Source organism: Callospermophilus lateralis, chromosome 9, assembly GCF_048772815.1.
Source record: "Callospermophilus lateralis isolate mCalLat2 chromosome 9, mCalLat2.hap1, whole genome shotgun sequence".
Lineage (NCBI taxonomy): Eukaryota > Metazoa > Chordata > Mammalia > Rodentia > Sciuridae > Callospermophilus > Callospermophilus lateralis.
In genome coordinates, this window is record NC_135313.1 from 70,821,314 (window position 1) to 70,848,823 (window position 27,510).

General features: G+C 34.7%; 1 protein-coding gene and 1 non-coding gene across 10 annotated transcripts in view; both read right to left on the minus strand.

Moving 5' to 3' along the window:
* Pkp4 (plakophilin 4) overlaps nucleotides 1-27,510 on the minus strand; it is a 243,578-nt gene that overhangs the window by 45,102 nt on the left and 170,966 nt on the right. For 6 of the 9 annotated variants that reach the window (XM_076865746.2, XM_076865742.2, XM_076865743.2 and 3 more), the window contains 5 exons: nucleotides 13,581-13,712; nucleotides 13,280-13,470; nucleotides 10,996-11,545; nucleotides 4,524-4,712; nucleotides 2,318-2,534 (listed from right to left, as the gene is read on the minus strand). In XM_076865746.2, coding sequence (XP_076721861.1) covers nucleotides 2,318-2,534; nucleotides 4,524-4,712; nucleotides 10,996-11,545; nucleotides 13,280-13,470; nucleotides 13,581-13,712 — 1,279 coding nt within the window. The remainder of the gene's footprint in view (nucleotides 1-2,317; nucleotides 2,535-4,523; nucleotides 4,713-10,995; nucleotides 11,546-13,279; nucleotides 13,471-13,580; nucleotides 13,713-27,510) is intronic. The other 3 variants (XM_076865751.2, XM_076865744.2, XM_076865747.2) reach the window with 2 other exon arrangements.
* Nucleotides 5,543-5,646, minus strand: LOC143407648 (small nucleolar RNA U13). Its single transcript, XR_013092395.2, has one exon. It is a non-coding gene; the product is annotated as a small nucleolar RNA U13 (small nucleolar RNA).

Below are 27,510 nucleotides of genomic sequence, written 5' to 3' on the forward strand. Positions count from 1 at the left end.
TATTTTTAGTAAAAATAACACTGTATATTTTAGGTTTATAACGTATGCAGAAGTAAAATATGTGCTAATATAAAAGTCAAGGGGCTAGTAAACGGAAATATACTGTTGAATGTCACATAATGGGCCGTGCTCAGAAGGAGGACAGGGAATGCTGTCATTCTGAAAAATCACTGCCACTTTCCATAGGAAATACTTTTATACTAAAGGCATCATTTGTTCTACTAATAAATCTGGCTTCTAAGTAGACTACTACAAGTGAAACCTCACAGATTTCCTTTTACATAGTAAACATCAATAACTTCTTTAGTCCTACAGAGAATTTTTCAGACTAATTATTATTTAGCATTAATGGGAAAGAAAAGTTGATAGTGAATAAAAGTATTACTTAAAATTGCTATTTTCAAAACTGAAAAATAATAGTTGTCATGAACTTTTTATTTTGGTTTAAGTATTTGAACCTCAAATTTACCTGAATTCCAGTTTCGGCTGGAATAAATGTATCTATTATTATAAAATAATCATTTATTCATCTTATGAAACGCATTATCAGAAAGCTTTCACATAATCAAAGCTAGCCACAACAGTTTTATGCATTAGACTATGAAATTATCATACCATGAATAGCTGAAGTATATTATCATACATGAAATTCTTGTTTATAGTCAATCATCTCCTAGTAGAGGTCAAAACTGGAGTCTTCAGGGGCATATACTAAACTCAAAGCTCTAATCACACTTCATTGCTTTTGTAGGCAGCTATTTATTTTCTCTGCAGGTCCAGCCAAGGTATGGCCTAAATTATAATTCAAAACCCTTTAGGGAATTTCTGCATCTATTTAGGAGCCCTAGTCTTTTGAAGATTTAAAAAAATGAAATAATGTAAGAGTATTAATGACAATTATATAGGAGGTGCTATTAGAAAAATTATTTTTAAAAAATCCTTAAAAATGACAAAAAGGTAGCAAACAGGAATAGAAGAACCAAATGTATGTACAAACCTCAAAGAATTTTGGACATAAAAGTGATTAGGTGAGGTGGTTTTAGTGTAGTGGTCTTTCCATTCAACTCTATAATACCTTTAGTTATTTTGTTTTAAGGACCAAAACCTCATTCATTTTAATTCACATTCATTCGGATTAGCTGGTAGGTTGCTAAGAATGAACTGATAATTATATTACTATTCCAGTAAAACAACTATTTTTGTGGATGAAGTGTGAATGAAATCTTGCTAATACATGCCTTAAAATAACACCAAAGCTCCATAAAACTTGGTAACATTTTCATTTTTTCAGAAATGAAAATTCTTTTAATTTTGAAATATACTGATTTATTTCCTGAATATAGTAAATAACTTTCATTAAAGATGAGGCCAGTTTTTCAAAATTAATCAAGTACTAAAGGACTCACACTTACCTTAAACAATATTGTCTACATGGCCAAAGTTAAAAAAAAAAAAGGAAACATCTATTATTTGTCAAATATTTTTTGCTTAGTACATATGACAATTTCTTGTAAGCTATTTTCTTCTAAAATGTCAAAAAGCTTTTCAAAGGACCTTGTTAATGAAACATCTATAGCACTGACCAATATGATTAAAAATATACACCATATTGGTCTTTCACAGCTTAGAATAACATAAATTTTCTGAAGTCTTTGTCTATGAATTTTTTTTGTGTGTGTGATTTAAAAATATTTTTATATATTTAATATTAAGGGATTTCTCAATGTAAAAATGAAGACCACAGGACATATAGAAACTACTCAAGCATTAAAATAACCAACAGTTATTTTTTGATCATTGAAAGCACCAAATTCTGCTCTAGCCAAATTGAACTTGTATTATCAATCTTGTTATAGCATGTTCACACAGCACCATGAAACAACAACAAAACCCACTTCATCTGTTCAGACACCTTTACTTCACTTGAGCCATCAGGAGAGTTGAAGTGTATGCCTCTGTGAGAAGCCCTCTGTCTAAGAATTCTTGTCAGTCAGGATAAAGGAACAGGGATGAAATGATCCTTCAAAGTCTTTTGTTTAATTCTAGGTAGTTGTCTGGCTCAAGTGTTTGAATGATGAATGCTGCAGATACTCCCATAGATCTGTGCATTCCCTAACTTATAATTAAAGCATGGAAAGAGGTAATCTGTCTTTAAAATGAAATTAGCCTCACTGACCTTACACAGCTGGAACACAACTGGATGTATTACAGATAAGAAATACTGATATAACAGACATGATAACTTAAAATGTCAGAGTGAAAGAGCGGCTAACTTCTGTTATACCGTAGTACTCTGGAGACCCCGACTGGTACTTGCCTGGGGTCTTTCTGGATGCTGTCTATTGACGGGGATCTGGTGGTACCATCATCAGCTGGCGCTGCATGCTGAAGCCTGTTGTAATTACACTCTTGTACTCGGTATTGTATTGGCCTGTAGGGCTCCGCATAGGTAGCTGTTGTGTTTAGAGTATAATTATTTCTTTGGTATGTAAGGGTACTCCGTTGGCTGGATGTCCTTTGTAGATTTCCAACACCTACCAAAAAGTCAACATTTTGAAAAAGATTAGTGTGTTCTCCATGAGGTCATCTTTTTTTTCCCTCCCGCAGCACTGGGGATTGAACTCAGGGGTACTTAACCACTGAGCTACATCCCCAGACTGTTTTTTATGTTTTATTTTGAGATTGGGTCTCACTAAGTTGTTGGAGCCAGTCTTAAACTTGGGATCTTCCTGCCTCTGCTTCCTGAGTGGCCACAGGAATGTACCACCATGCATGGCATGAGGTCAGACTTTTAAAAGGTAAACATTTTTTAAATTTAAGAAGGATTACAGTTTTAGGCAATTGTATAAATTGTTTACTTTTAGATTTTTACAAATCTAGCTCACTAATACTAAAAAAGGGACTTAATTTTTAATGTATGAACAATATTATGGTAATTTTATTAGCAGGAAAGAACAAAATGAAACTATAAATCTGCTTATATGATAGGTCTTAACATGTTTATTAAGATTCAGTAACTTAAAAGTCCAAGAGAAATACAAAAAAATTAATCTCAAAAATAAATGATAAAAGCAAAAGTTCATTACTTTCATTTTAGTGATAAATAACAACATCTTTATTTAAATTTGTGAATAACTGAAACCATCAAACTTTTCAATACTTAGTGTACACAGGTTACTTCTTTTGATATACACTTTATTTCTAGACCTATAGATCTTGATAAAATGGGAAAATCTATTTCACAATAAAGACTGATATATCAATTATTCTATAGATACTCCCATAAATTAATGCATGATGATATATATAAAAATAATGTCCACTGTGTTTAACATTTCTGTACTAATTATTGCAACAGGTATCACTCCAATGATTGTATACATACTTTTTCCTGGCATTACAAATATTTTAACACTGTTTCTTTTTTTTTAAATTTTTTTTTTTTTAGTTGTAGATGGACACAATATCTTTATTTTCATTAGTTTATTTTTATTTGGTGCTGGGGACCAAACTCAGGGCCTCATGCATGCAAGGCAAGCACTAGACCTCTGAGCTACAACTCCAGCCCTGTTTCTTAACTCTATTATAGAAATTCCCTACTTATAGAACATAAAAATAAGTAATATATTTCTTACTAACATCTAGTAAAAATTGGTACATTCTACTAGAAGAAAAACCTCTCAGTGGACTAAGCTGTCAGTCTCTGGTCAAAAACCAATTCAAATACAGTCTTCTTTGTTTTGAAATTCTGGGAGGTAGTTGTCTTGAGGTAAGCCCTTGATATCACTGCTGCTGGAGTTTTTACTTTTTATTTTTGTGTGTGTGTGTGTGTGTGCGTGCGTGCATATTATTAAGCCTGTAAGATTTCTTTTTATTCTTTTTTTTTTTTTTAAAGATTCCACAAACCAGCCCTGTAGCATGATCTGGCAGCTCACACCACCACGAACTATAGCTTCCGATTCATCAGTTGCTATGGGGTGGAATGAATATGAAGGTTGGGATGTGAGGGTGCAATGCCCCAGCTCCCTGTTTTTATACGTGCTTCTAATGCATCCTGTCCCAGATGGAGTCCATGAAAAGAGATATCTTTTTCACATTTCATGTTTAAGTATTCAGAGGAAATCTAACATCTGAAAAAGGGTTATGCCAAATACACTTGGGCTCCATTCGTGCTAAATCAAAGACAACCAAGTCAGTCCTGTATGGATTCTCGATACTTGTTCCAGGCAACAAAATGACAAAGAAATATTTCAGCAAAGGCTTTCCTTTCTGTTTCCAACATGATTCTAATCCAAGGAGAATCAGATTTGTACCTTTACAATTTATTCCTGAATTAACAGTACAATCACAATGTTCATTAGATTATACTAAGGTAAAAATGTATCACCTATACAAAGGTAAGCAATAAACTTCTGTTTCATTACTTATGTGACAACCAAATGAGCAACATGCTTTCCTTCTAACTGGAATCCCAATCTCAGTGAAACCCTTCTACTATTGGGCCAGTGAAATAAGGAAGCCACCTGAGCCTGTGCGATAGAGCGCTGTCTGTGATCCTTGGAGCTCCACGGTTCCATGGTTTGGGCTTCGGTACACTGGGCTGTAATAGGTCCTCCCCTCATAAATAGGAGTGATGTGCAAGTCAGGAGACACAGCAGAACGAAGGTCTTGCCCAAGCTGACTGTGCTGACTAGCATAGGAACTCCGTAGGCCTAGAGGTGGGATAATGAACTCAATTAATAGCCAAGAAAATCATGATGAGGTTAAGAACCCAAGCTCTAATTAAAATCCTAACCAACATGACCAAGTGGTAAGTCTAAACATCAAAACCTTTAAGTTTTACAGAAGAGGGATGCCAAGGTATGGTTTGTGTATGTGTGTACATACTAGTTTTCTTGGCAATGTTTCTAATAAAAAAAAAAATTAAATGGTTTGATACTGTGAAATTCACTCCCCAACAGTAATCTATTGTATAATGGTGATTAAATAAAGAATGCTTCTTATTATTATATAATATTCATTTAAAAATATGCAATCATATGCTGCATAAGGATGTTTTGGTCAATGATGGACCAAATACTATGGTGTTCCCACAGATCATACTTCCTAGTGACTTTGTGGCTATCTTGATTTGTGTAAGTACATTCTATGATGTTCAAACAGTGACAAAATGGATAGACACATCTCTCAGTATGCATCCCATCGTTAAGTGACCCAACAGTGGTTCACACCCTTTTTTCCAGCCCTGTAGACTGCTCCATCTTACTAAATGCAAGATGGGCTCTTAGGAGGCAGGGTACACTGAATCTCATACCTCTATGTGTAACCTAATAGAGTGTTTATATAAAGTACTTACTGTAAAAACGGTGGATGCTTAGGAACTGTTTTGACATATACCTCTACTAATTCACAGATGACTTTTATAGGAAAATATTGGAAATTTTACGATATAAGATTTGAGTATTATCAGTAAACTAAAAACATTTGTTATTAGAAATATTATTTTACTATTGGCTATCATTTTCTTTTTTTTTCTCCTTCACATCAGATAGGTAATGTGCTGACATCATGACGAGCTTTAGAGGGAGGCACATTTCACTCAAAAGTGTGAATACCTAATTATCATGCTTATGAACTGAAAAGGATCTTTTTACCTTTTTAACAAAACCACTGAAACCAAACCAAAATCTGTTGTTTTTAAAGGAACCCACATACAGATTCTTGTTAAGCTTCTTTCTAGTATAAAGAAAATGTATAAAATCAGTAGTTTTAAGTCATTTAAAGTATTCTGATTAAAACTGCTAATGACTAATGTTTACATAAGGAACTCATGATGAAAAGGTAGATTTCAAAAACAAACATTCTTTTTGTAAACAAGTAAATCAGTGTATTCTATATTATGATACTCAAAAGTTGGTGATTTTTCAGTATTAGTGAGCACGTTTGTTACTTAAGTTAGAATACCAACTAAGGTTATAACCCAAATATAAGCAAGAGAAAGTATAAACATTACAAACATATCTGAAGTCAGTTAGCACACATTTGCTTTAAAAAAGATGGCAAATAATTAACATAGTAACTAATTATAAAAAGATAGAATCGTTCTCATCCTGTTAGCTTAGTTAATCAAATCACAATTAAAAGCAAATGGGCCTGAATATGAGTGATAATTATATGTTGCTTAGTGAGGAGTGGCAAGGAAGTTAATAAATACTTAGAGTCTCTAAAGTGAATGATTATTACCTACCCAGGACAGCAATGTGACATGGGAAGAAATTAAATGAAACAATGTTGATTTTAGCCCTGGTTCCGACTTGCTAAAATGAAGATCACAGTTTTGAAAGATCTCATAACTAGGATATTATCCAGCCAGACCTTCTCATTTCACAACTGAGAAAACAGAGCCTGAAGGGAAATGTGATCCACTCCCAGCAGAGAGCTACTTCCCTGGGGCTGTAGGGAGCCACAGGGCAGTGTTGTCATATACCCCCCACACTGACATGGCCATGTCTCAAGGACCAATGACAAGCAGTGTATGAGAAGCCTTAGACTCCACTGGACCCTTCAAAACATCAGGAAGGTTAGCCCGCCAGGGAAGGTCATGGAAGCGGATATACCTCTAGAGATGACATAGTAATCGAGGCTATAAAACTGTCTGAATTTCAAAGATTTTAGCTTTTTCTTCACTGGCACATTTTACATTCTTTTTAGAAACGAATAAGCTCTATTTCCTTATGAAGCCCACGAGGATCTCAGACAAAAGTGTAGGAAATGTTTTTGTTAATGGTGACATAAAGTGGATGGGTGAATGTATCTAGTCCTTGGCAATTCCATCAGTATGATGGGTGACTGGAATACTCCATAGAGCCATCAATACTTTTTTTTGGTGATAGTGCTGGGAATTGAACCCAGGGCCTCCTGCTTACTAGGTGAGCACTCTACCACTAAGTTCCATCCCCAGCTCTACAAATACTATTGATTTAGTGAAGAATGAACATCATTCACACTTGGGCAGAGGCAAGCCTAGGAGGACCAGATGTTCAGGTCAGCTGAGCAGCCCCTGAGCTCCCACCAGCACACTCCGATGTGAAGTAAGAACAAAGCTTTCCCATCTTTCTCAGAATGCTGTATACTCACTCTGTAAGGACACCAGGCTGAATTCTTCAAAGGAATCCATGTTATGTGAAAAATACTGTGAACATTTACTCTGATTTCATAGGAAAAGTAACAAAATGAATATTTTTTTTTGGGGGGGTAAGGGGTACTGGTGATTGAAAATAGGAGTGTTCTACCATTGAGCTACATTCCAGACCTTTTTATTTTGAGACAGATCCCACTAAGTTACTGAGGACTTTCCTAAATCACCGAGGCTGGCCTAGAAACTTGCAATCCTCCAGGCCCAGCCTCTTGAGTCACTGGGATTACAGACAGATGCCACTGCGCCCAGCCAAAATCAGCTCTTCACCATTTACAAGTATACAAAGTTACCAGCAAATATTTGCTTATTATAGCATTATTAATAAAATTAATATGTGTGACAAGCTGTAATGAGAAACAAGTCAAAATTATACTGAGATGTAGCACTTTCTTGGTACTAAAATCACTCTAAATAACAACGATTATTTTTGTTTACATGCTCATGTCTTTAAAACATACACAGACCAGTAGATGAGCATTTAAAAAATGACATAGCCCCTTTATTAGATTAAGTAAAATGAATATGTGTAGAAAGCCCACTGTAACTTGGTTTCACTGAAACTAAGATAGAATTATGTTGTACAATTTGTTTTAGAAATACTTTTCCATAAACATTTCTATAAATTAATTTTTAATAACCTATTTCTCCCTCCTTCCAAATAATGGCAAACACTGATACTCCACAATATTATTTACTCGACCAACTATTTCTATTTGGAATCCAACTAATACATATTAATTTACCAATTACATTGTACATATTCCATGTGATTTCAAACCTTTATATATAAATATCAGAAATAAACATAAATTTATTTTGAAACATTCTTTCTTTCCTTAAAACTCTTAATATGCTATGATTATCCCCAAATGAGTATTTTAGGGCATATGTCAATTTTTTTGGAAGTAAGTTTTTATATGTATTGTATAATCATTTAAATTAGAATCAACAAATATTCAAGTCCCTGAATTTATTATAAAATACTGCTTTAGGTGTATCAGTTATCAGGCTATTAATTCTTTGAAATAAAGAATGGTTGCAAATATAATGGCAGGCACATCGTTTTCTGAAATTAGAATATAAGAAAGCAATTCACAAATTAGGATTTATATTAGGAACAGGCAGGTGGCAGGAAGCAAAACTTCTGTAGGACCTCTTGAAAAAACTCTTTGCTTCTTTAAAAGACTATAGTTATTTCTAGAAAAACTGAGTAAGGGGCTAGGTCTAATTTATATGTTGAAGTGTAATGAGAATGAGGAGAAAAGAGAATGGGTTCCTCAGGGGTTTGTGTCCACTGTGATTACAGAAAAAATGCAAAGAGTTCACTACAGAATGTGAACTATATATACACATATAGTTATTTTATTTTTTTTCACTTTTTATATTTTCTATCTATCTAGTGTATTTTTTTCTTTCCTTGAAGTCTAGAGTTTAATCTCACCTTTATGTCAGAAAATAGGTCTTTTAAAGATACCCCCCCATTGTTAAATGTGGAGAATGTATTTATGTCTTTATGTGCTGGCTTCTTGCCCAGGTCTCTGCATCACTCTCCTATAAGCAGGGCTTTCAGCATGGCCCTTCTACACATACATGGGGGGAATATGGAAGTCCTCAGAACTATTTATCTTTTAAGGTCTCCTTGGGAGGTAGAATTTTATAAATGATTACTACATGCTTTTGCTGCATTCTTTTCGGAGGCATTCTTTGTGGAAAACATCTAAGCTAACCACACTCCTCTGGTGGTAGCATAGAAAAGAGGTGGTTGTACCACTAGGAATTTCTCTGAGCTCAAATGTAAGTTCAATATAAATTCTTCATGCAAATTGTTCAATTAAAAGAATCTCAAAAAGGCTTCACATTTCTTAGATGGTATAAGAAAAAAAGATACTGATTTTACCATGTAAAGAATTAGGAAATAAAAGTAAAAAAAAAAGTATTAGAAATTCTTATAAGTATATAAAAAACAACAACAACAACAAAACCTCCAAACCCCAAAATGCCTCAGCAAAAATAGAAAAAAATATTTGAGAAGCATATTACAAGGGGACAATTTATGTCAACTATAAAAAAGTTTTTACAAATTACAAAAACAGAAAAGAGATTGTTCTGAGCCTGTGGTTTTAAGAAAAGATGAAATAAAATGGCTGACAAACACATGGAATATCCCGCTTCAGTCAGAGCCAATACAGGCCATTTACAACATCCTCTTTATCTACCAGATTGGTAAAGATGAACATCCTGGACAGTATGCAGAGCTAGTGAAGGTGTAGGGAAACAGGTACACTCAAATTACAGATGAAAATACATGTTCAGGCAACCTTCTCAGAAGGCAATTCAACACTCTCTCAAGGTAAAAACATTTTGAAGCAGCAATTCTACCTCAAGAAATGGAACCCATACTTATCCTAGTATCTATGCAAAACATGCAGGAAGAAGAGTGTATGTTGCATTATGTCTAACAACTAAGAATGACAAAGAAGCTAAAAGCCCATTAATAGGAAACTGATTAAGTTATACATATACAAGAAAGGAGTTCTATGCATCTATCAAGAAAGAATGAGGTAGAATTCTCAGACCTCTCAACCCATTAAGTCCCAGGTTTTCAATTCTACAAACATTTCAATGAAATCCACTCAGGTACATTACAATAGATTAGAAATCATAATATAGAGCTTGTATATATTTTCATATACTTAAATATATATTTTTCTCAAATGCTGTAATCATTCACCTATTTCTTTTCTCAAAAGAACAGGCCCCTAAAAATAATAATTATTTCAAATTTACCATAAGTGGTATAGTTGCTGCTCAATTTTTTTTCAAAAGGTATTCCACAACTGAGACAATGGGATAAATGGGTTAAGCAAAAAGAACAAGGAATAAAAGACATATATGACAGAATCCCATCAGTATAAAGAAAATACAACACAATGTGTATTCATGTTCATATGTAATGCACATATTTATGTATGTAAACATCCTGAAAGACACATAAACTGGTTGATGTGGTGGGTGAGGGTGAAGGAGGAGATTGAGACTGCCACCTCTCATTTCATATTTTCCTGTTTATTTTTCATTTTTACCATTATGTATTTATTACTTTAAAATATATTTGACAACACTAAAGACAAATTTCAGTGCATTAAAAAGAATAGATTTTACAGTATGTGGGAAATTCTTTGTAAAAAAAAAAAAAAAAAAACCCTGAAGAGTACAGGTATAAAATCAAGGTCCTGTGCCTTTCTGATTTAACTGGAGTAGCATTTTAACACAATTCATAAGAGCTCGGTACATTTCCTGTTGAGTTGCCCAATTCAGGGCAGCAGGGAGTGAAATCCATATTCTAGTCCACACTGTACAGCATCATTTCTAAGGGAAAAATTTAATATTTAAACAGATATTCTGATAATATTTTAACAGAGGAGAGCACTGTGCCTAGACTCAATCCAAACATTCATTTATAGATCTGGCTAGTGAAAAATCTGTCATAAAAATATCAATATACAGTTTATAGTTCCAACCAATTCTAAAATGCAAAATAAGTACATTTTTAAGCTTTAATATTTTAAGGGGAAAATGTACACATTTGCAAAAGATTTCTGATGATATAAATGTATATAATTTCATGCATTAAGGATTAGAGCCTGAAACACAAGTTAACCTGAAATTTATAGTATAAAAATTATCAAATAAAAACAAAGAGGTTTTTTTTTTTTTTCACATTAGCATTCTGTATCAGTGGTAGTTGCAGGAATGATTCCCTGGGCTTTACGTAATGCTGCTACCCTCTTACTCACCCGTCAGGCTGTCTGGTCGAGGTGGAACCATCCTCTCGTAAATGTCGTACTGCTGTTGTCCAAATTGCTCCATGTCATGAACAGTCCTTTGTAGTGAAGGTCCCAGATGCTGCGGTACTGCGGTCATCCCTGAGCGTTTGGGGGACGATGACCCCACCTGGCCTTGGGATGGGGAAGCTACTCGAGTCTGTGCATCCGTCAGGGTCAGCGGGGACCCCACTCTGGCGGTAGTTTGGTATTGAGGGGCTGGTCCGTTGGGATTGGAGGTCTGTCGGGAAGTGACTGACCCAATCCGCCGCACAGCTGTTGGGGAGGCGGGTCTCTGTGAGTATGGAGAGGCTGCCCGCTGAGCAGGTAACGTGGTGGAGGAATATGTACTGGGGTTCAGAGGTCTGGAGTCGGTCACTGACGGAGAGCCAAATCCACTACCCAGAGAAGTTCTCAGTGACCCCCTTGACGGAGACACGCCTGTGCTGATAACATAAGAAGGAGACTGTGCTCTAGATGGAACTGAACTAACTCTTCTCATGGCCCGATTGGCTACTGATGGCTGATGAGAGGGGGGAGAAAAGAGAATGGGTTTATCCAGGGTTTTGTGTCCATTGTCATTACAGAAAAAATGCACACAGCTCACTACAGAATGTGAATTCACTATTTATTTTAGGCACCCAAATTTCTTTTCCACTTTATGCTTTAGAGCTAGATCTTAGATCTTAATTTTCTTCACTGTGCATTTCTTCTACTTTGTCTTTTTTTTTTTTTTTTTTTTTTTGGTGATTTAATGTGAATCCTAAAATTAGTAAAAAGAAATATAAAGACATTTAATATTCTTTTTGTTTTTGTCTTTACATTGTTTTTTACCCTTTTGCCTAAGCATTTTTCACAACACATAGGACATTTTGTTCTAAGTGCCATGAATAACTCATGAGTATGAAGAATCACTGAAGAAATATACTTACTTAATTCCCTGTGAATCAAAGTTTGGCCAAGGTTATGCATTTTTGTAAAACAGAAAGAATTTTTTGAAGACATCATTCTAAATGTAGCTAGAGGAGTGTTTATAAATGGTTAGTCATTATGGGTTGGCCCTGCTAATAACACTAATGTGTTCTTTTGACAAGGAATAAATGAATGTTTGGATTGAGTCTAGGCACAGTGCTCTCCTCTGTGAATTTACTTCAAAGAACAGCTTGGCTACACAGGTGCTCTAGCCACATTTGTTTATTCCTTTAGCTCAAGAGTAGCTTCTATTTTCTTTTTACCTCCTCTGATCTATGAGTGCTTGGCTTTAGCTGATAGACTTAAAGGGATGCAATAAAGGCACCCTCCTATCTATTCCAGTGGGAAGAATGATCAAAGTCTCTGTTGGATCTTGGCCTATTCAGCTGGAAAAGACCAAAATGGAAAATGAACATTTCTGCCATGGATCATTTTACTATTAATCTGTAGACTCCTATAAACACAAAGGGCATCAGATACCTTTCCTGCTGCTGCATAACAATGAAGAAAAATTGTAGTTGGACTGAAGAAATGGCTGAGGGGAACAGGCGTGGGAAGAAGAAAAGCAGACTGAGAAATGAAAATAGGGCTCCAGATGATAAACCCAGGTCCAGGCTGCTTGGTTATCTCCTGAGTGATTGCTAAAGTCCAGTTGCTGTCAACCCCATCCACATTTCATTGTAACAATAAGAAAAGAAGCAGGATGAGATAAGGACTTTGTACACCCTTGGATGTTATAAGCGGATGTGTACTTTGTCTCTAGGTGCCATAAGCAACTGGTCTGCTGAAACACCCGCTCTAAGACCTCTAATGTGTGTGAGTTCACAATTTTGGAATGGTAATAGCTTTGGAGAGGAGGTAATATGTGGAGTTTGGTAAATAAAGGCAATAAAGATAGAATTTTAAATTAGGGAAAAACTGGAAAGTTAAAACGTGTGCAAACTACATGTTGCAAACTACAACATTCCATCCAGTTCTTTTAACGGTCCCTCTGGACTCCTCAAGCCAAACTTCTTATATATAGAAGAATCACTCTCTCTTGCCTATGAATGTATTAGAATTCATTAATAGGAGCTAATTAACTGGAATAAACACACTTTTAGATTTTTAAGTTTAAAAATTCCTTAACACTGTAACTCAAATAGTATAAAATGATTTTGCTACTTTATCCATTCTATAAATTAAAAATTGCATGTATCAGCATTACTTTTAGTAAGGGAAAGCTGTAAAAGGTATTCAACTAGGAGGGTACTTATTTATAAGGCTCTTGATATGCTTGGCTTACCTGAACCAATGTTTGTCCTTCAGCTCTTGAATTCCTCACCAAATGGTTATTGTTTGATCCTATGAATGAATGCTGCTGTCTATTATCTGCCTTGCTCAAGTTCTGGTTGTTGTGGAAACTCCCTGCTTCCTGGTATCCACTGTCAGAATAAGAATTCATTTGTGTTGAACTTCTTGAGTTACCCAAGGATCCTACAGAAATGAAACCAGAAGAAAATACCTTTATTATACAGTTCTGATGTTCATTTTCAAAAAGAAAATATTGAAAGCAAATCTAATACTTAAAAGATAATACAACAGACCCTCACTTTCATGGAGAGATGTCTGTTCTGGTGAGTAGAGGGTCCCTTGTTCTGGCTCTGTCCTGATGAGATAGTTGTTGGGGTGGACAGTGTCAGAAACTCTAGGTTTGCCTACACCAGTATTTGGCACATCTGTAAGTAGATAAGTTTAATCAGCTAACTGTAATAATAATTATTATATAAGAACTTGTTTTAAAAGGTTCAGATATTTGTCAACAGCATTTTATAATTTGTTATTACATAAATGTTTTTTTACCTTAAATAGCTCAGTCATTTTAATTCTTATCTACATGAATGTTCCACATAACGAGCTTATGATAATATTTTTTTTTGAGAGAGAGAGAGAGAGAGAGAGAGAGAGAGAGAGAGAATTTTAATATTTATTTTTTAGTTTTTCAGCAGACACAACATCTTTGTTTTTTTTTTTTTTTGTATGTGGTGCTGAGGATCGAACCCGGGCTGCACGCATGCCAGGCGAGTGCGCTACCGCTTGAGCCACATTCCCAGCCCCTTATGATAATATTTTGTTGAATTTCATAAATGTTTGTCTTATTACAAGTCCCAAATTCACCTTTGCACTGTGTTAAATCAAAATGTGCAAAGTGATCTTTGTTCCCTCTTAGAAACCACATCTCTCAGATGTCTTCCTCCAAGAAGATTAAGAGAGAATGAGAACGATGACCAAGTATTTTTGAAAAAGGTTCTCTATAACTTCCCCTGCTCCCTTTATTGTACTGGGGATTAAACTCAGGGTTTAAGCAAGTGCTTTACCATGGAACCACATCCCCAGAACTTTCATTTTATTTTGAGACAGGGTCTCCTAAGTTGCCCAGTGTGGCCTTAAACTTGTGATCCTCCTGCTTTAGCATCCTGAGTAGATGGAATTGCAGGCATGGGCCACTGCACCCAAACTTTCAAAATAAATCCTTTTAGAGTGATCACTTTATGGGGCTTGGTGAAGAAATCTCTGAAGGTAGGATAGACTTTTATATTTCATGTTATTTACAAGCAACGGAATTTTATAAAGTTTTCAGAGTTGCAAATAACAGAAACTTTAACTTCTTACACATCGAATTTATTCCACTGGTCTTTCCTAGATGAATAAAGACAAGTCTAATCTTATCACTGTTTTCCCTTAACCAAACCCATCTCTTCCATTATCTCATTTTATTTTCAACTTTACCATTTCTCATATTGAACTTGGGAAAAACAACAACAAGAACAACAAACCACTTAAACTCAGTCTATCCCCTTCCCCATTCTAACTCAAGATTTTTATGCTATAAACTTAGATGTTGTAGATCATGCTGCCCTTTCCCAAATCAACTCAAATATCCTCTTTTCTCCAGGATCTAAAAAAAATATTTTCCCATGAATAAAGTCTTTCCTCAAATTCAACCTTTATGGTGTTAACAGATCCCCCCCCCCCCCAGGAATACTGCTTCACTCTTACTTCAAAGATGTTAACTAAGTCCATATTCTACTCTTAGTTCAACATACAACAATCCTAAGGATTTCAATATCTTTATTAGTCTTTCTCCCTGGCTTTTCTTCCTTCTTTCCTAGGGTCCTGTTATAAACTAGGCTCAAGGAATGCAGTTATGAGAAAAAAGTGTGCATATGTGCATGCACATATGTGGATACATGTGCACTTGAGGGAAAGGGATATAGGAAAAAAATCCAATAGGAATTAATATCCAAACAGCATCCATTTACCACAGGAAGCCAGCTTTTCCTTTGGGCATAGCACTTATCATCCTTCTCCACTGGAATATAAACTTAAGGAGGGCAGAGGCTTTTCTCTGGTTTGTTTACTGTTGTAACCTCAGTACATTGAACTCAGCAGGTGCTCAGTAAATATTTGTTGAAGAAACATATTCCCAGTAAATAGCAGCTTCCCTTTATTGCTTACTGATTCATGCTTAGTACTGTGCTGTAGCTTTACCTTATTGTATATTTGCTATGTAAGCAAAGTAAAATTTGTAGACGTTGCAAGCGAGTTTGGAAGGTGAATGTGAGGTTTAAGGGAGAACTGGGAAATCCCACTGCATTCTAAATCTTTAACTTGAAGTCATATTCAAGCTCAAGTAGGTTTTGTTTCTCAGCCTCTGGAAAGATGTGCTGACATTTTCAGTACATGTCCTTAAAGACCTGTCTCCTGATACATAATTTGACAGTATTCTACTAGGTGGAAGAGTTCTGTGATGGTTATGAATTCTCAAGACTGGAATTTCAATGAAGATTATAGACTGTATGTGGTTTCCCTGGTACACGCTGAAACATGATCTGAGTCACTGTCAGTCTATTACTGGAAAGTGATCTGCTTCATTTGTAAATCGTATAAGTTTTCAGAGTTCTAAACATTCTTACACAGCAATTCCTAAAGGAGTTTTGTTAAAGAATAGGTAAAAGACATAGAGTATACTATGCTAGAAGAGTCACAGGGAATTGGAAAGCCTGGGATAACTGTAGAGGAGCTGACAGCATTAGGTCTATGCAGCAGAGCAGTTTACCTTTATTTCACCCAGGAAGGGAACACAGGAATAGCAATATGAATTAGCAACAAATTATAGATAGACCGTGACAGCCTTAAAACTTCACAAACACGGGAAAATGCACTGTCTTTAAAACAAAAAGATATTCAAACAGTGCTCAATTTTAGTTTTAATGCAAGATAAAACCTGTGACATCAACTCATCAAGGGGTTTGGCTTGGAAATGCCAGGTGGAATGCAGTGTCAGGATCTGAAAAATTATCACCATGGAAACCAAAAGGCTGCCCTAAAAAAAAAAAGAACCCACAACTATTCAGAGGTATTAAACAGGAAAAGAGAATATACACCCTAAAAAATTATACCCGAGCAACTATGTCTTTTCAACCAATGAAACATTTTCTCAGACACCAAACACGATTGTTACAAGTAATTGTGTTCATTCAAACTTTTTTTTTTTTATGAGAAGCTTCATAAAATAAATACGCTTTCAGCAAACACAACTTACAAAATTTGTTATTCTACACTGGTAACCATAATTGTAAAACTTAAACAGTATTAGTATTTCCAAAATTACAAAAATGAAACAAACATTAACCTAAAAATATATAGACATGTTACTTCCAAATGTTATCACCTGACTCTCTTTCATATATTTGAAAATAATATGCCCCAAGAAACAGAGTATTTAAACAAACACTGAGATGGTATCTAGAACACTAAAATACTAAATGCTTATGTACCCAGAATCTAACGTGAAGTTTTAAATGACTGGGTTTAGAGAATGCAGTATAGGTTTTATGTCCAATGTTAAAAGTAAATGTATAAGTTAGAGTTGTAAAAATGTGACAAAAGAGATTTATTTAAAATGAAGTATAAATCAACCAATTTCTATAGGCCGAGTCACTTTTCTACTTGCACAGTGAAGTCCAAACAATAATGAATATCTACAGAGACAAAAAGATCCTGAAATGTCTTCTAAATAATTAAAAAAAGTTAAATGGCTTTCAAAAGTTTTACTATTATTTACTTTATTTCTCTGATAACCTGTAATTCATAAATTTTATACATAAATATGTATAAATGTATGTCCATAGAACCACATATCTTAGATAAAGAGAGGACTCATTTCCTAATTTCTGTATAAAATATTCCTGATTGTAGAATGGCAAGGGTCACATTTACCCATTATGTCTTACTCATGTGATTCTACTTAAAAGTGAACGTTTTTAAAAACATCTGTTATGTGGAATGAAGAAAACACTAGCCAAAAATACCAGAGAACACATAGACATATAGAATGTGATTAACCATTTCACGACTAATGCTGGAACCTATAATTAAATAGCTGACACACTGTGATTTAACACGATTGGGACAAGAAACTGAGAGATAATTTTAATAAGTAAAAATGTCAAATAGGATGTGAATGCTGCTTCTTTAATCTATGTACTGAAGAACACATGTTACTTTAAAAAACATCACAAACATGTTTTTGAGGACATCAAAAATATATTGTGGGGGATTTTCAAACATTGATTAGTATCTACCAAGAAAATGTATATTTAAAAATATAGAACTTGAACATGCTTTAAGGTGGAATGAAATACCCATCTGTGTCTAAGATGGGAGACTGTGGAACCAGGGTCATTCTTGCCTGTTATATTTTATCTGAATGCTCTAATATTATTTTAAAAGATGATTAATAAGGAAAAGTAGGTTATATCTAAGAAAAATATGAGCAAGTAAGGAATAATAATGCTGTAGTGCTATGAAAATCTGGTCCATTATGCACCTCAATAAGATCACAGTAAAAAATGAAATGTAATGTGGATTATCTTATGTGTTTTTGTGACGTACATCCACAAATATCCAAAGTATATAAAACATGATTAGCAAAAAGTCCTGAGTAAAGAATCTGAAGTTATTAAAATGGCTCTGCTTTGTTAATCTGTGTGTCTTGCTGTTTATACTGTATCAAGAGAAAGGTCTGCACTGTGTAAAATCACCATGGAAACAGGAACCTAGAGATCAGTTAGGAGATTTTTAGCGTATACAACCTGGTAACTAGTCTTTCACAGTCCAGCATGCTATAACTTCACCCTGGTTTCTCCTTATTTGTGAGTTACTATGGAGTGTGGATATTTGCTCTTATGTAAAGACGGTGAAATGTGGGTTCTAGTAGGAATCTTGAGATAGTGTGTCATATAATGTTAAGGCATATGATACTCTGACAGTTTCTTTCAACTCTCTGGGCTGTGAGTTTAGGTTAGGTGATCATACCCAGAGACAACAATTCATGAGAACTTCCTGTTTTGACTGAGGGAGTCCATTGTGCACAGAGGTGCAGAAATATGCCGGTGCCTCCTATCAGTAAGAAGGAGAGCTGTGGGCTTAATTCTGGAAGAGGATCTGGGATATGGCAGTGCAAAGATTTTTCCTCTTCAGCACCTTCTGTGAAACATAAGATGTATTTCTACAGCTGACAAACTAATTATCAGAGGGAATGAGGTCATTGGAAACCATTGTTTCAGAGTGAAAATGTAAATATGGTAATAGAAATATAAAGCACCAAAAGTTCTTTGGTTCACAGGAAAAAATGGATGCTGACTGATATTTTAGGAACATTACAGATACTTAAGAGTTGGTTGACTCAGATTATAAACTACTATATACATATGATATCTAAGAATTGAATTTTAATGGAAGTAAAGGCTAGAGAGAAAGGGCAGAAAACCATGTTTCTTGAAACTATTTCTAGTTTGATTCTCTTGAGTATATCTAGGTTCTTGGGTCTTATGAATATTTATATATTTTTTAATTCATTCTAATTTTCATGTCTCTGGTTGTACACAAAGTAGAGTCATACTATTTGTGTCTGAAATACATGTACTTAGGGTAATGATGTCCATCTCATTCCACTGTCTTTCCTACCCCCATGGCCCCTCCTTTTCCCTTGCCCTATCTAAAGTTCCTCCATTCCTCCCATGCTCCGCCCCCCACCCCCATTATGAATCAGTATATTTATATCAGAGAAAACATTCGGCATTTGGTTTTTTGGGATTGGCTTACTTCACTTAGCATTATCTTCTCCAACTCCATCCATTTGCTACCTGCAAATGCCATGATTTTATTCTCTTTTAATGCTGAGTATATTCCATTGTGTTCAAAAATATACATATATATGAACACAATGGAATATATAATAAAATGTGATATATATATCACATTTTCCTTATCTAGTCATCTACTGAAGGGTATCTAGGTTGATTCCAGAATTTAGCTATCGTGAATTGTGCTGCTATAAATATTGATGTGGCTGTGTCCCTGTAGGGTGCTGTTTTTAAGTCCTTTGGGTATAGACCGAGGAGTGGGATAGCTAGGGCAAATGGAGGTTCCATTCCCAGTTTTCCAAGGAATCTCCACACTGCTTTCCATATGGGCAGTGCCAATTTGCAGCCCACCAGCTATGTATGAGTATGCCTTTTCCCCCCACATCCTCACCAATACTTATTATTGTTTGTATTCTATTATTGTTTGTATTCTTAATAGCTGTCATTCTGACTGGAGTGAGATGAAATCTTAGAGTAGTTTTGATTTGCATTTCTCTAAAAGCTAGAGATGTTGGACATTTTTTCATATTTGTTAATTGATTGTATATCATCTTCTGAAAAGTGTCTGTTCAGTTCTTTGGCCCATTTATTGATTGGGTTATTTGTTTTTTTTTGATGTTAAGATTTTTGAGTTCTTTATATATCCTAGAGATTAGTGCTCTATCTGATGTATGTGTGGTAAAAGTTTGCTCCCATTCTGTAGGCTCTCTATTTATCTCACTGATTGTTTCTTTTGTCGACAAGAAGCTTTTTAGTTTGAATCCATCCCATTTATTGATCCTTGATTTTAACTTTTGCACTATAGAAGCCTTATTAAGGAAGTCAGGGCCTACTATGACATGTGAAGGTTTGGGTCTACTTTTTCTTCTATTAGGCATAGGGTCTTTGGTTTAATTCCTGGGTCCTTGATCCACTTTGAGTGAAGTTTTATGTATATTATCTTTTAAATATTAATAATGGCTCTAAAACTTCACTCAAGGCTTGGGAAATAGAAATCATTAATGAAGTTTGGGAAATAGAAACCATTAATGAAGTATTTTCTGGTTCACTTTAAAAATCAGCTAGTATGCTCTGGAAATTCACTGTTAAAAGATTGTCTGCCTGGATTCAATGTTCTGGTTTAAGTAAACTGATAAAGCAGTGCTTTGATTTCTATAATAAAACCTGAAATGTATTTTAGTTTTGTATATCACCAGAAAGAGGTCTTATTCATAAATATATTTCTAAATTCTATTCAAGAATACAAAACCATCAATAATAACTCCAGAAAAAAGAAACCGGAATAGGAATTTCTACAGGTAGTCATGTTATCAAAATGAGTATTTAGTAAGTATTTTTAGTCTAAATACATGTCACATATACTATAGAAAATTTATACTTTATATCTATAAAAGAAAAAGCAATGAATTAAGAAATATAAAGATAAAAAGAAATAGACCAGATGTGTAAATTGTCTAAAACCAAGTTTAACAGGTATTGTTCATAAATGGCCACAGGGCTTGTGTTTTCCACATCAAAAGTTGGAAAAGAGACTAAATAAAAGATTCACTATAATCTGAAAAGTCAGTAGCCTATGGAAAATACAATTAAGTTCTCTAAAGCCACTCCAGAATATTTTATTTTTTAAAGATACATTTTATACCTTTTGGGGAAAAAAATGTTACCAAATACAGATATGAGAATATCTGAAAATGAGAACTATAAGATACTATATTCTTTTGTTGAAAGGCAAAACAAACAAAAAACCCCTCTCCATCTCCATGCAAAAAAATACTCCACATGAACCTGTAAGGGGTGATAAACACTATTAAAAAATTGGTCCTTTTGAAATAGCAAAAGATAAAGAACTTTTCTATATTTATCTCTTGGTTATCTTTTAGGTAAACTTTAAGAAGATAAAGTTAAACTAACTGTGGCATAAGAATGATGTCTGAAATATAGATGGTAGACATTCCCGTTTCCCAAAGTAAACTGAACAATTAAGGCTCAGTGTGTTGAGGAAGTGGTGAAGGAAAAAGAAGAGTTTTCAGACTTGACAGTTTATATTGTATTTTAAATAGTTAATATAACATTTCTTCCCATAGCTCTCAAAGCATGAAAAAATTTAAATATTTATTTAACACCTCTGTGTCAAACATAGAATGTTAAAGACTAAAACTCGACTTCTCATTTTCATACAAAGTGTTCTCTCACTCCATTTTATACTTTTGTGATATGTTCACATATTGCACAATTGGCTCAGGATTACTCAGATACATGTTTGCTAAAGCAAAATGCTAATATTCTTGGATGTGGCCCATGCACAATCATAGTGATGAATTTGTAATTTTGAACTAGAAAGGCTGACCTCTAATCCTATTCAGTTGTTCTTTTGTATTTAGTAACCATGGGGCGCTGGTTCTAGGACTGCCCCAAATATGAAAAATCTATGGATACTCAAGTCCTTTATATAAAAAGATGCAGCATTTGTAACTATATAATACTCTTATATACTTTAAGTCATCTCTAGATAACTTATAATACCTAATACAATATAAATATTATGTAAATCACTGTTATACAGTATTGTTTAGGGAATGACAGCAAGAAAAAAAGTCTATACACAGTCAATACAGATGCAGCCACTGTAGGCCTAAATACACAGTAGTATCAACAACAATATGATGTTAAAATATTTTCCATCTTCAGTTGACTGAATTTGTAGATGCAAGAGCTGACTGTACAAGTAATTTTGCTTGATAAAAGTTCACTTAACAAAAACCTAAGTATATGGAAACACAAATAGTATCTACTGGCTCAGAAACTCATGTCATCCATTTCATAGCTGATTTTTTTTTTTACTATTTTGTCAGGAATAACCCTTCAGAATGTGGTCAAAATTTGGCTGGCTTTAGCTTGTCATCTGATATTCCACTTTAATGTTTTAAGTGTTTATTAAAAAATTTACACTTAAGTTGTTTAAAATTAAAGTTTTCAAACACACACACACAAAATATATATGTAAATATATATACAAATAAAATAAAAAATGTACAAACCACCCCAGGTTTAATACTTATCAATATCATGCCACAATTTTTATGCTCCATTTATCTTTTTCCTTTCTTCTGTTACAGAATTTTAAGACAGACCCATCATATGAGTTCATTTCAACTGTAAATATTTCCATATATGCCTCTATAAAATAAGGATATTGTAAAACCTTAATTATTTCATAACACTATATAATGACTTCATATTCAAATTTTTCTGATGTCTCAGAAATATGTGTTTAGTTGGCTTGCATCAGTCAGGCTGAAATAAGGTTCTCTGATTGTTTTTGAGTACAATGGTTACTTACATCCCTTAATCTAGACAGGGGTTGCTGCTCCTTCATTTTCATATTCTTGACTCACTGAGGGAACCACAGCAATAAACTTGTAAGCTCCTTCATATTTGGAAGTTGTCTAATCTTTTTTTCATGGTGCATGTACATATTCCTCTAGCTTCAGTATCTCTTTAAGCAGAAAGAGCTAAAATCTTCCAGGTCAAACCTTTTGGTCAGAACACCGTATGGCTAGTGCTCCTACTTCATACCATATGATATCAAAACTTTCAGGGTTGCCAAGATAAATCAGCTAGTTCAGGTAAGGGCAGTGTGATCCTTCTACTGTCAGTTTCACTGTCACCCCTTCTTTTAATGCAGTGGTTCTCAACTTTAGCTGCACATTGCAATCAGCTGGGTTGAAGGATGAAATTTAATTTAAAACCTTTTGCTGCCTGAGTCCCACACCCAAAGAGTCCACTTCAATCAATTTAAATTGTAGCCAGAATATTGGGATTTAAAAGAATTCAGGAGGCAATTCTAATGTGCAGCTAGGGCTCAGAACCTACAGGGTTTAGCATTCACCTATGGTCTTTGCTTAAAGTGATTACCTCACTAAGACTTGATAATTGGTGAGTTTTTCTAATTTTATTATTCTTTCTATATTTATCAGCAAGAGTTTTTATGGCATGGTTAGTGATAGATACAGTTATTTGGTTATGGGGCATAACATCAATCTATCCAGGACAGATAAGGTAAACTTAAATTTTTTTTTAAAATTACTAGTTTTTAGGATAAGACAGTAGTTTCCAAAATTTGCATCCTAATCCTGGGGGTCTACTTAAAGACTATCTTTGCCTGGTTTTCACTCTAAATGCTTGAATTTAATGGGGTAGGGTGAGGCCTGGGAATCAAGGGTTAAATCTAGTGCTGGGGTGGTGGCACATGCCTGTAATCCCAGTGACTTAGGGGGTTGAGGCAGGAGAACCTCAAGTTCAAAAGAAGTTACAGCAATTTAGGGAGACTCTTAGCAACTTAGTCAGACTGTGCCTCAAAATAATAATAATTAAAAAAAAGAGGGCTGGGGGTGTGGTTTGGTGATAAAGTGCCCCTGGGTTCAATTCCTGGTATTGCCACAAGCACCTCCTTAGACCCTCTCTCTCCAAAAGAAAACAACTTCACTGGCAACTCTAAGGTTTTAAGGTACCAAAAAGTTTGGGAACCTCTGGAGTAAGATAGTGAGATGTTGTGCTCTAATTACCTCCAATGATGATGATTAAGAAGTTTGATTTCTGCTTGTTTTGATAGTGACTATTGCTATTTTGGGGGGCACTGGGGACTGAACTCAGGGGCACTTGACCATTGAGCCACATCCCTAGTTCTATTTTGTATTTTATTTAGAGACAGGGTCTCAATGAGTTGCTCACTGCCTCGCTTTTGCTGAGGCTGGCTTTGAACTCACAATTCTCCTGCCTCAGCCTCCTGAGCCACTGGGATTACAGGCATGTGTGCACCATGCCTAGTGGCTACTGCTTTTTTTATTGAAGAAAAATATATTTGATTCTTCTGAGCCAGAATTAAAAAAAATTAAAGAAACATTATGACAAATTTTATTGAATTCTAAGATATGGTTGATTTCTAGTCTTCATAAGAACTGATCAAATAACAGAGTGGTCTGGGTTATGCTGAAGTTTTCATGGAATGTTAAAATTTAATGAATATTTAATAATGATTTCTTTAAATTATTTTATTCTGTTTTATCTATCCACAAACCTAATGATATAGGGAAATTTGAAACAACTGATTTTTTAAAAGTTTAATAACATTAAAACTTCAAGTATTTATCAAGACTTATATTCTGTGTGTGTATGTGTGTGTGTGTGTGTGTGTGTGTGTGAGAGAGAGAGAGAGAGAGAGAGAGAGAGAGAGAGATATTGAACTCACAGACTTCTATCACTGAGCTATACCCCCAGTCCTTCTTCATTTTTTATTTTGAGACAGAGTCTGGCCAAGGTGCAAAGGTTGTCCTTGAACTTGTGATCCTCTAGCCTTAGCCTCTTGAGTAGCTGGGATTATATGTGTATACCACCATTCCAGAAAGATTTATATTTTTGTACTCTGGTAACATAGAAAGCACAAATTGGAATAATAGTTTGTATCAGTAGGGGTATAGATCATTAAGCATTTTTGATGGGCAAACTGACTACCAACATAAAAATACAGACACTGAGCTGGGGCTATAGCTCACTGGTAGAGCACTTGCCTAGCATGTCTGAGGAACGGGGTTCAATTCTCAACACCACATATAAATAAATAAAATAAAGGTCCATTGAAAACACATACACATACATGCACGCACACATACTGTTGCCCAGCAGTTGTATGTACTTAGAAGCATCTACTTGACAGAAACACTCAGATATGCAGAAAAAATCTTTACCATTGTATGTCAAAGGGAAAACTTGGAGAAAAACCTAAAATATCTACTTATAATGTTTATATATAAAATTTCAAAATAATGGATAGTACTCAGCCATTAAAAAGGAGGAAGCACATCTTTATATACTCACATAGAAACACAGTTTTACAATCCTGTTAAGGGAAAAAAACTTAAGTCACAGAAAAATGTGTAATGCATGCTCATTTACGTTAAAGCAAAGCAAAACCAAATGTGTGCGCATATTTACACACACATGCACATGCATATACACGTGTATTCACAGTTTGTATTTTATTCAAGACTTCTCTTATACATTGAGTGTGTGTGTGTGTGTGTGCGTGTTTCTAGAAGTGGAGGGCATGGTCATGGTAGGGGAAGGTATAAGAATGAAGCAAATTTTTACCATTTACTTCAGTTGCTTCTAGGCTTTTAAGTTAAAAACAAACAAACAACCAAACAAGAGTATCTTACTTTCATCATAAAATACTAAAAGGTAAGAACAACCTTAATGGTAGCAGTCTGGATCTTTGGTTCCATGTGTGTGGCACGAAGACCACCAACTTATGTGACTATAACAGGCCCACAAAAAATAAGGGCCATTTGAAAAACTTGGGACTCCAAGTTTTAGAAGAAATTCTTGTCCTCCTGGTATTTAGAAGAGAAACAGGAGGGAATATTTGATAAAATTTTATCACATGTACAGTTTTTAGCCATAATAAATCATAAAATCTCAGATCTTCAATAAAATAGTGTCACAGTAGTCCTTTATATATGGTTGCTGATCTAATAGCTCTTGTGTTGTAATATACAATACAACACAACTTCCTATTGTATTTCTTTTATAAACTCAGTACATTTATTTCTACTGAGGCATAAAGTGTTCCCATTTAAGTTCATGTCTTATCTCATGACATGCTGATGATTTTTTGTGTTGCAAATTACTTGCTCCAGATGAAGGAAAAAAGAAAGATAAATTGACTTAGGTCTAGTCTCTCATTTATCTTTTATCTTTACTACTTGTGTTTGTGTTTTTAAGCTCACCCTGGTGGCAGAAACTTGTGTACATTTCAGAAACAAAATTTAAATACACAAACAAAATGCAAAACCTACTGCTGTATTCTTAAATTTAGCAGTATACATTAACTACTAATGTCAACGTAAACCGCATGGTAATGATTTAAATGAACAGCATGTTAAAATCATGACATTTCAATACATGTCACACAATAAATGACTGTCACACTCTAAAGGTTAAATAATTAGTTTAAAATATCTATTTTACTACAATTGTCTTTCTTTCCATATTTATTGTTAAACATGAAAACTCATGTTTTCTTGCCTTTTCATCCAGGATGATCTATTAATCTCTAATGCCTTCTAGGCCAAGCAGAAAACTCCCCCACTTTCATCATCCTCTCTGCTAACTTGTTGCTTACTATTAGGGACTCCAATCTTTTTTGGCCTCTTGAATTTCTTGCCTATGAACACCAATGCCTCATCATTTAACATTCATCAATTTCTTGAGCACTTTTTTCTTCTAGGGACCATGTCAGTGTTAAAAACAATGGGTTGGACCTGCTGCTGGTGGGAACACACCAGTGCCTTCCAGCCAGCTCTGCAATGTGGGATGCTCCTGGTCTAATCTCTGGAAGAGGAGGGGTGATTCTAAAGCTGATTTCCCTCCCTTGCACTTCACAGAAAAGTTCTGAAATTGGCAACCTCCCAGATGCTAGTATTTTTTTTTTTTTTTCTCTTGGAACAGAAAAACTGTGAAATTGTGACTTGTAGCAAATTTCACTTCACAGGATGTGGCTGGAGGACTTAAGTAACTACCAATGATCATTTTTCAAAAAAGGACTCCAATCTTTGGCGTCAACGTATAGCTTCTTTCTGATGGTTAGCATACACTGTTATAGCTATTTTTATGACTAAATTGGTGGGGTTTTTTCTTCTTGAGAGTGTTAAATCCAGCTTTTTTTTTTTTTTTCATGAAAGACATTTCACATAGTATTTTCTACCATAGAGGATTTTATATGCATGCATCTGCATTCCTGCTTCCCTCAGTCCTTTACCTGTTATTCTAGTATACATTTTCAAGGATTATGATGTTTATTTTCTATTTCTTTATGTATTTTCTTAAAAGATGCCTCGAACTTTGAAAGAATATGATATGATACAAATATATAACATGTTAAGAGATATGAAGAAGTGAACAATGAAAAATGACACAGCAATAAAACAGAAACAGACTGGAGCACAAGAGGACATTCCCTCTGAACTCCTGTTCCAGCAGAATACATGAATCTATTAGATATGAGAGGCTAAGGAAAAGACAAAGCTGAGACACAAAACAATCAACTTTTCTCCTCATGAAAGAAAATAAGATGTACATTTATGTTTTAGAAAGCAAATATGTGACACAAGTAAGCTAGAAAATGCAGAATAAGGAAGAGAGAGAAGGCACAAGGCAAGATAATGATCCGGCACAAATGCATCAAAACAATTTTATTACTTCTAGGAAAGTAATACAAGACCCAAGAAAGTAAAAATGTCTGGTAGAGCTGGCAGGTCTTCTTCACTTT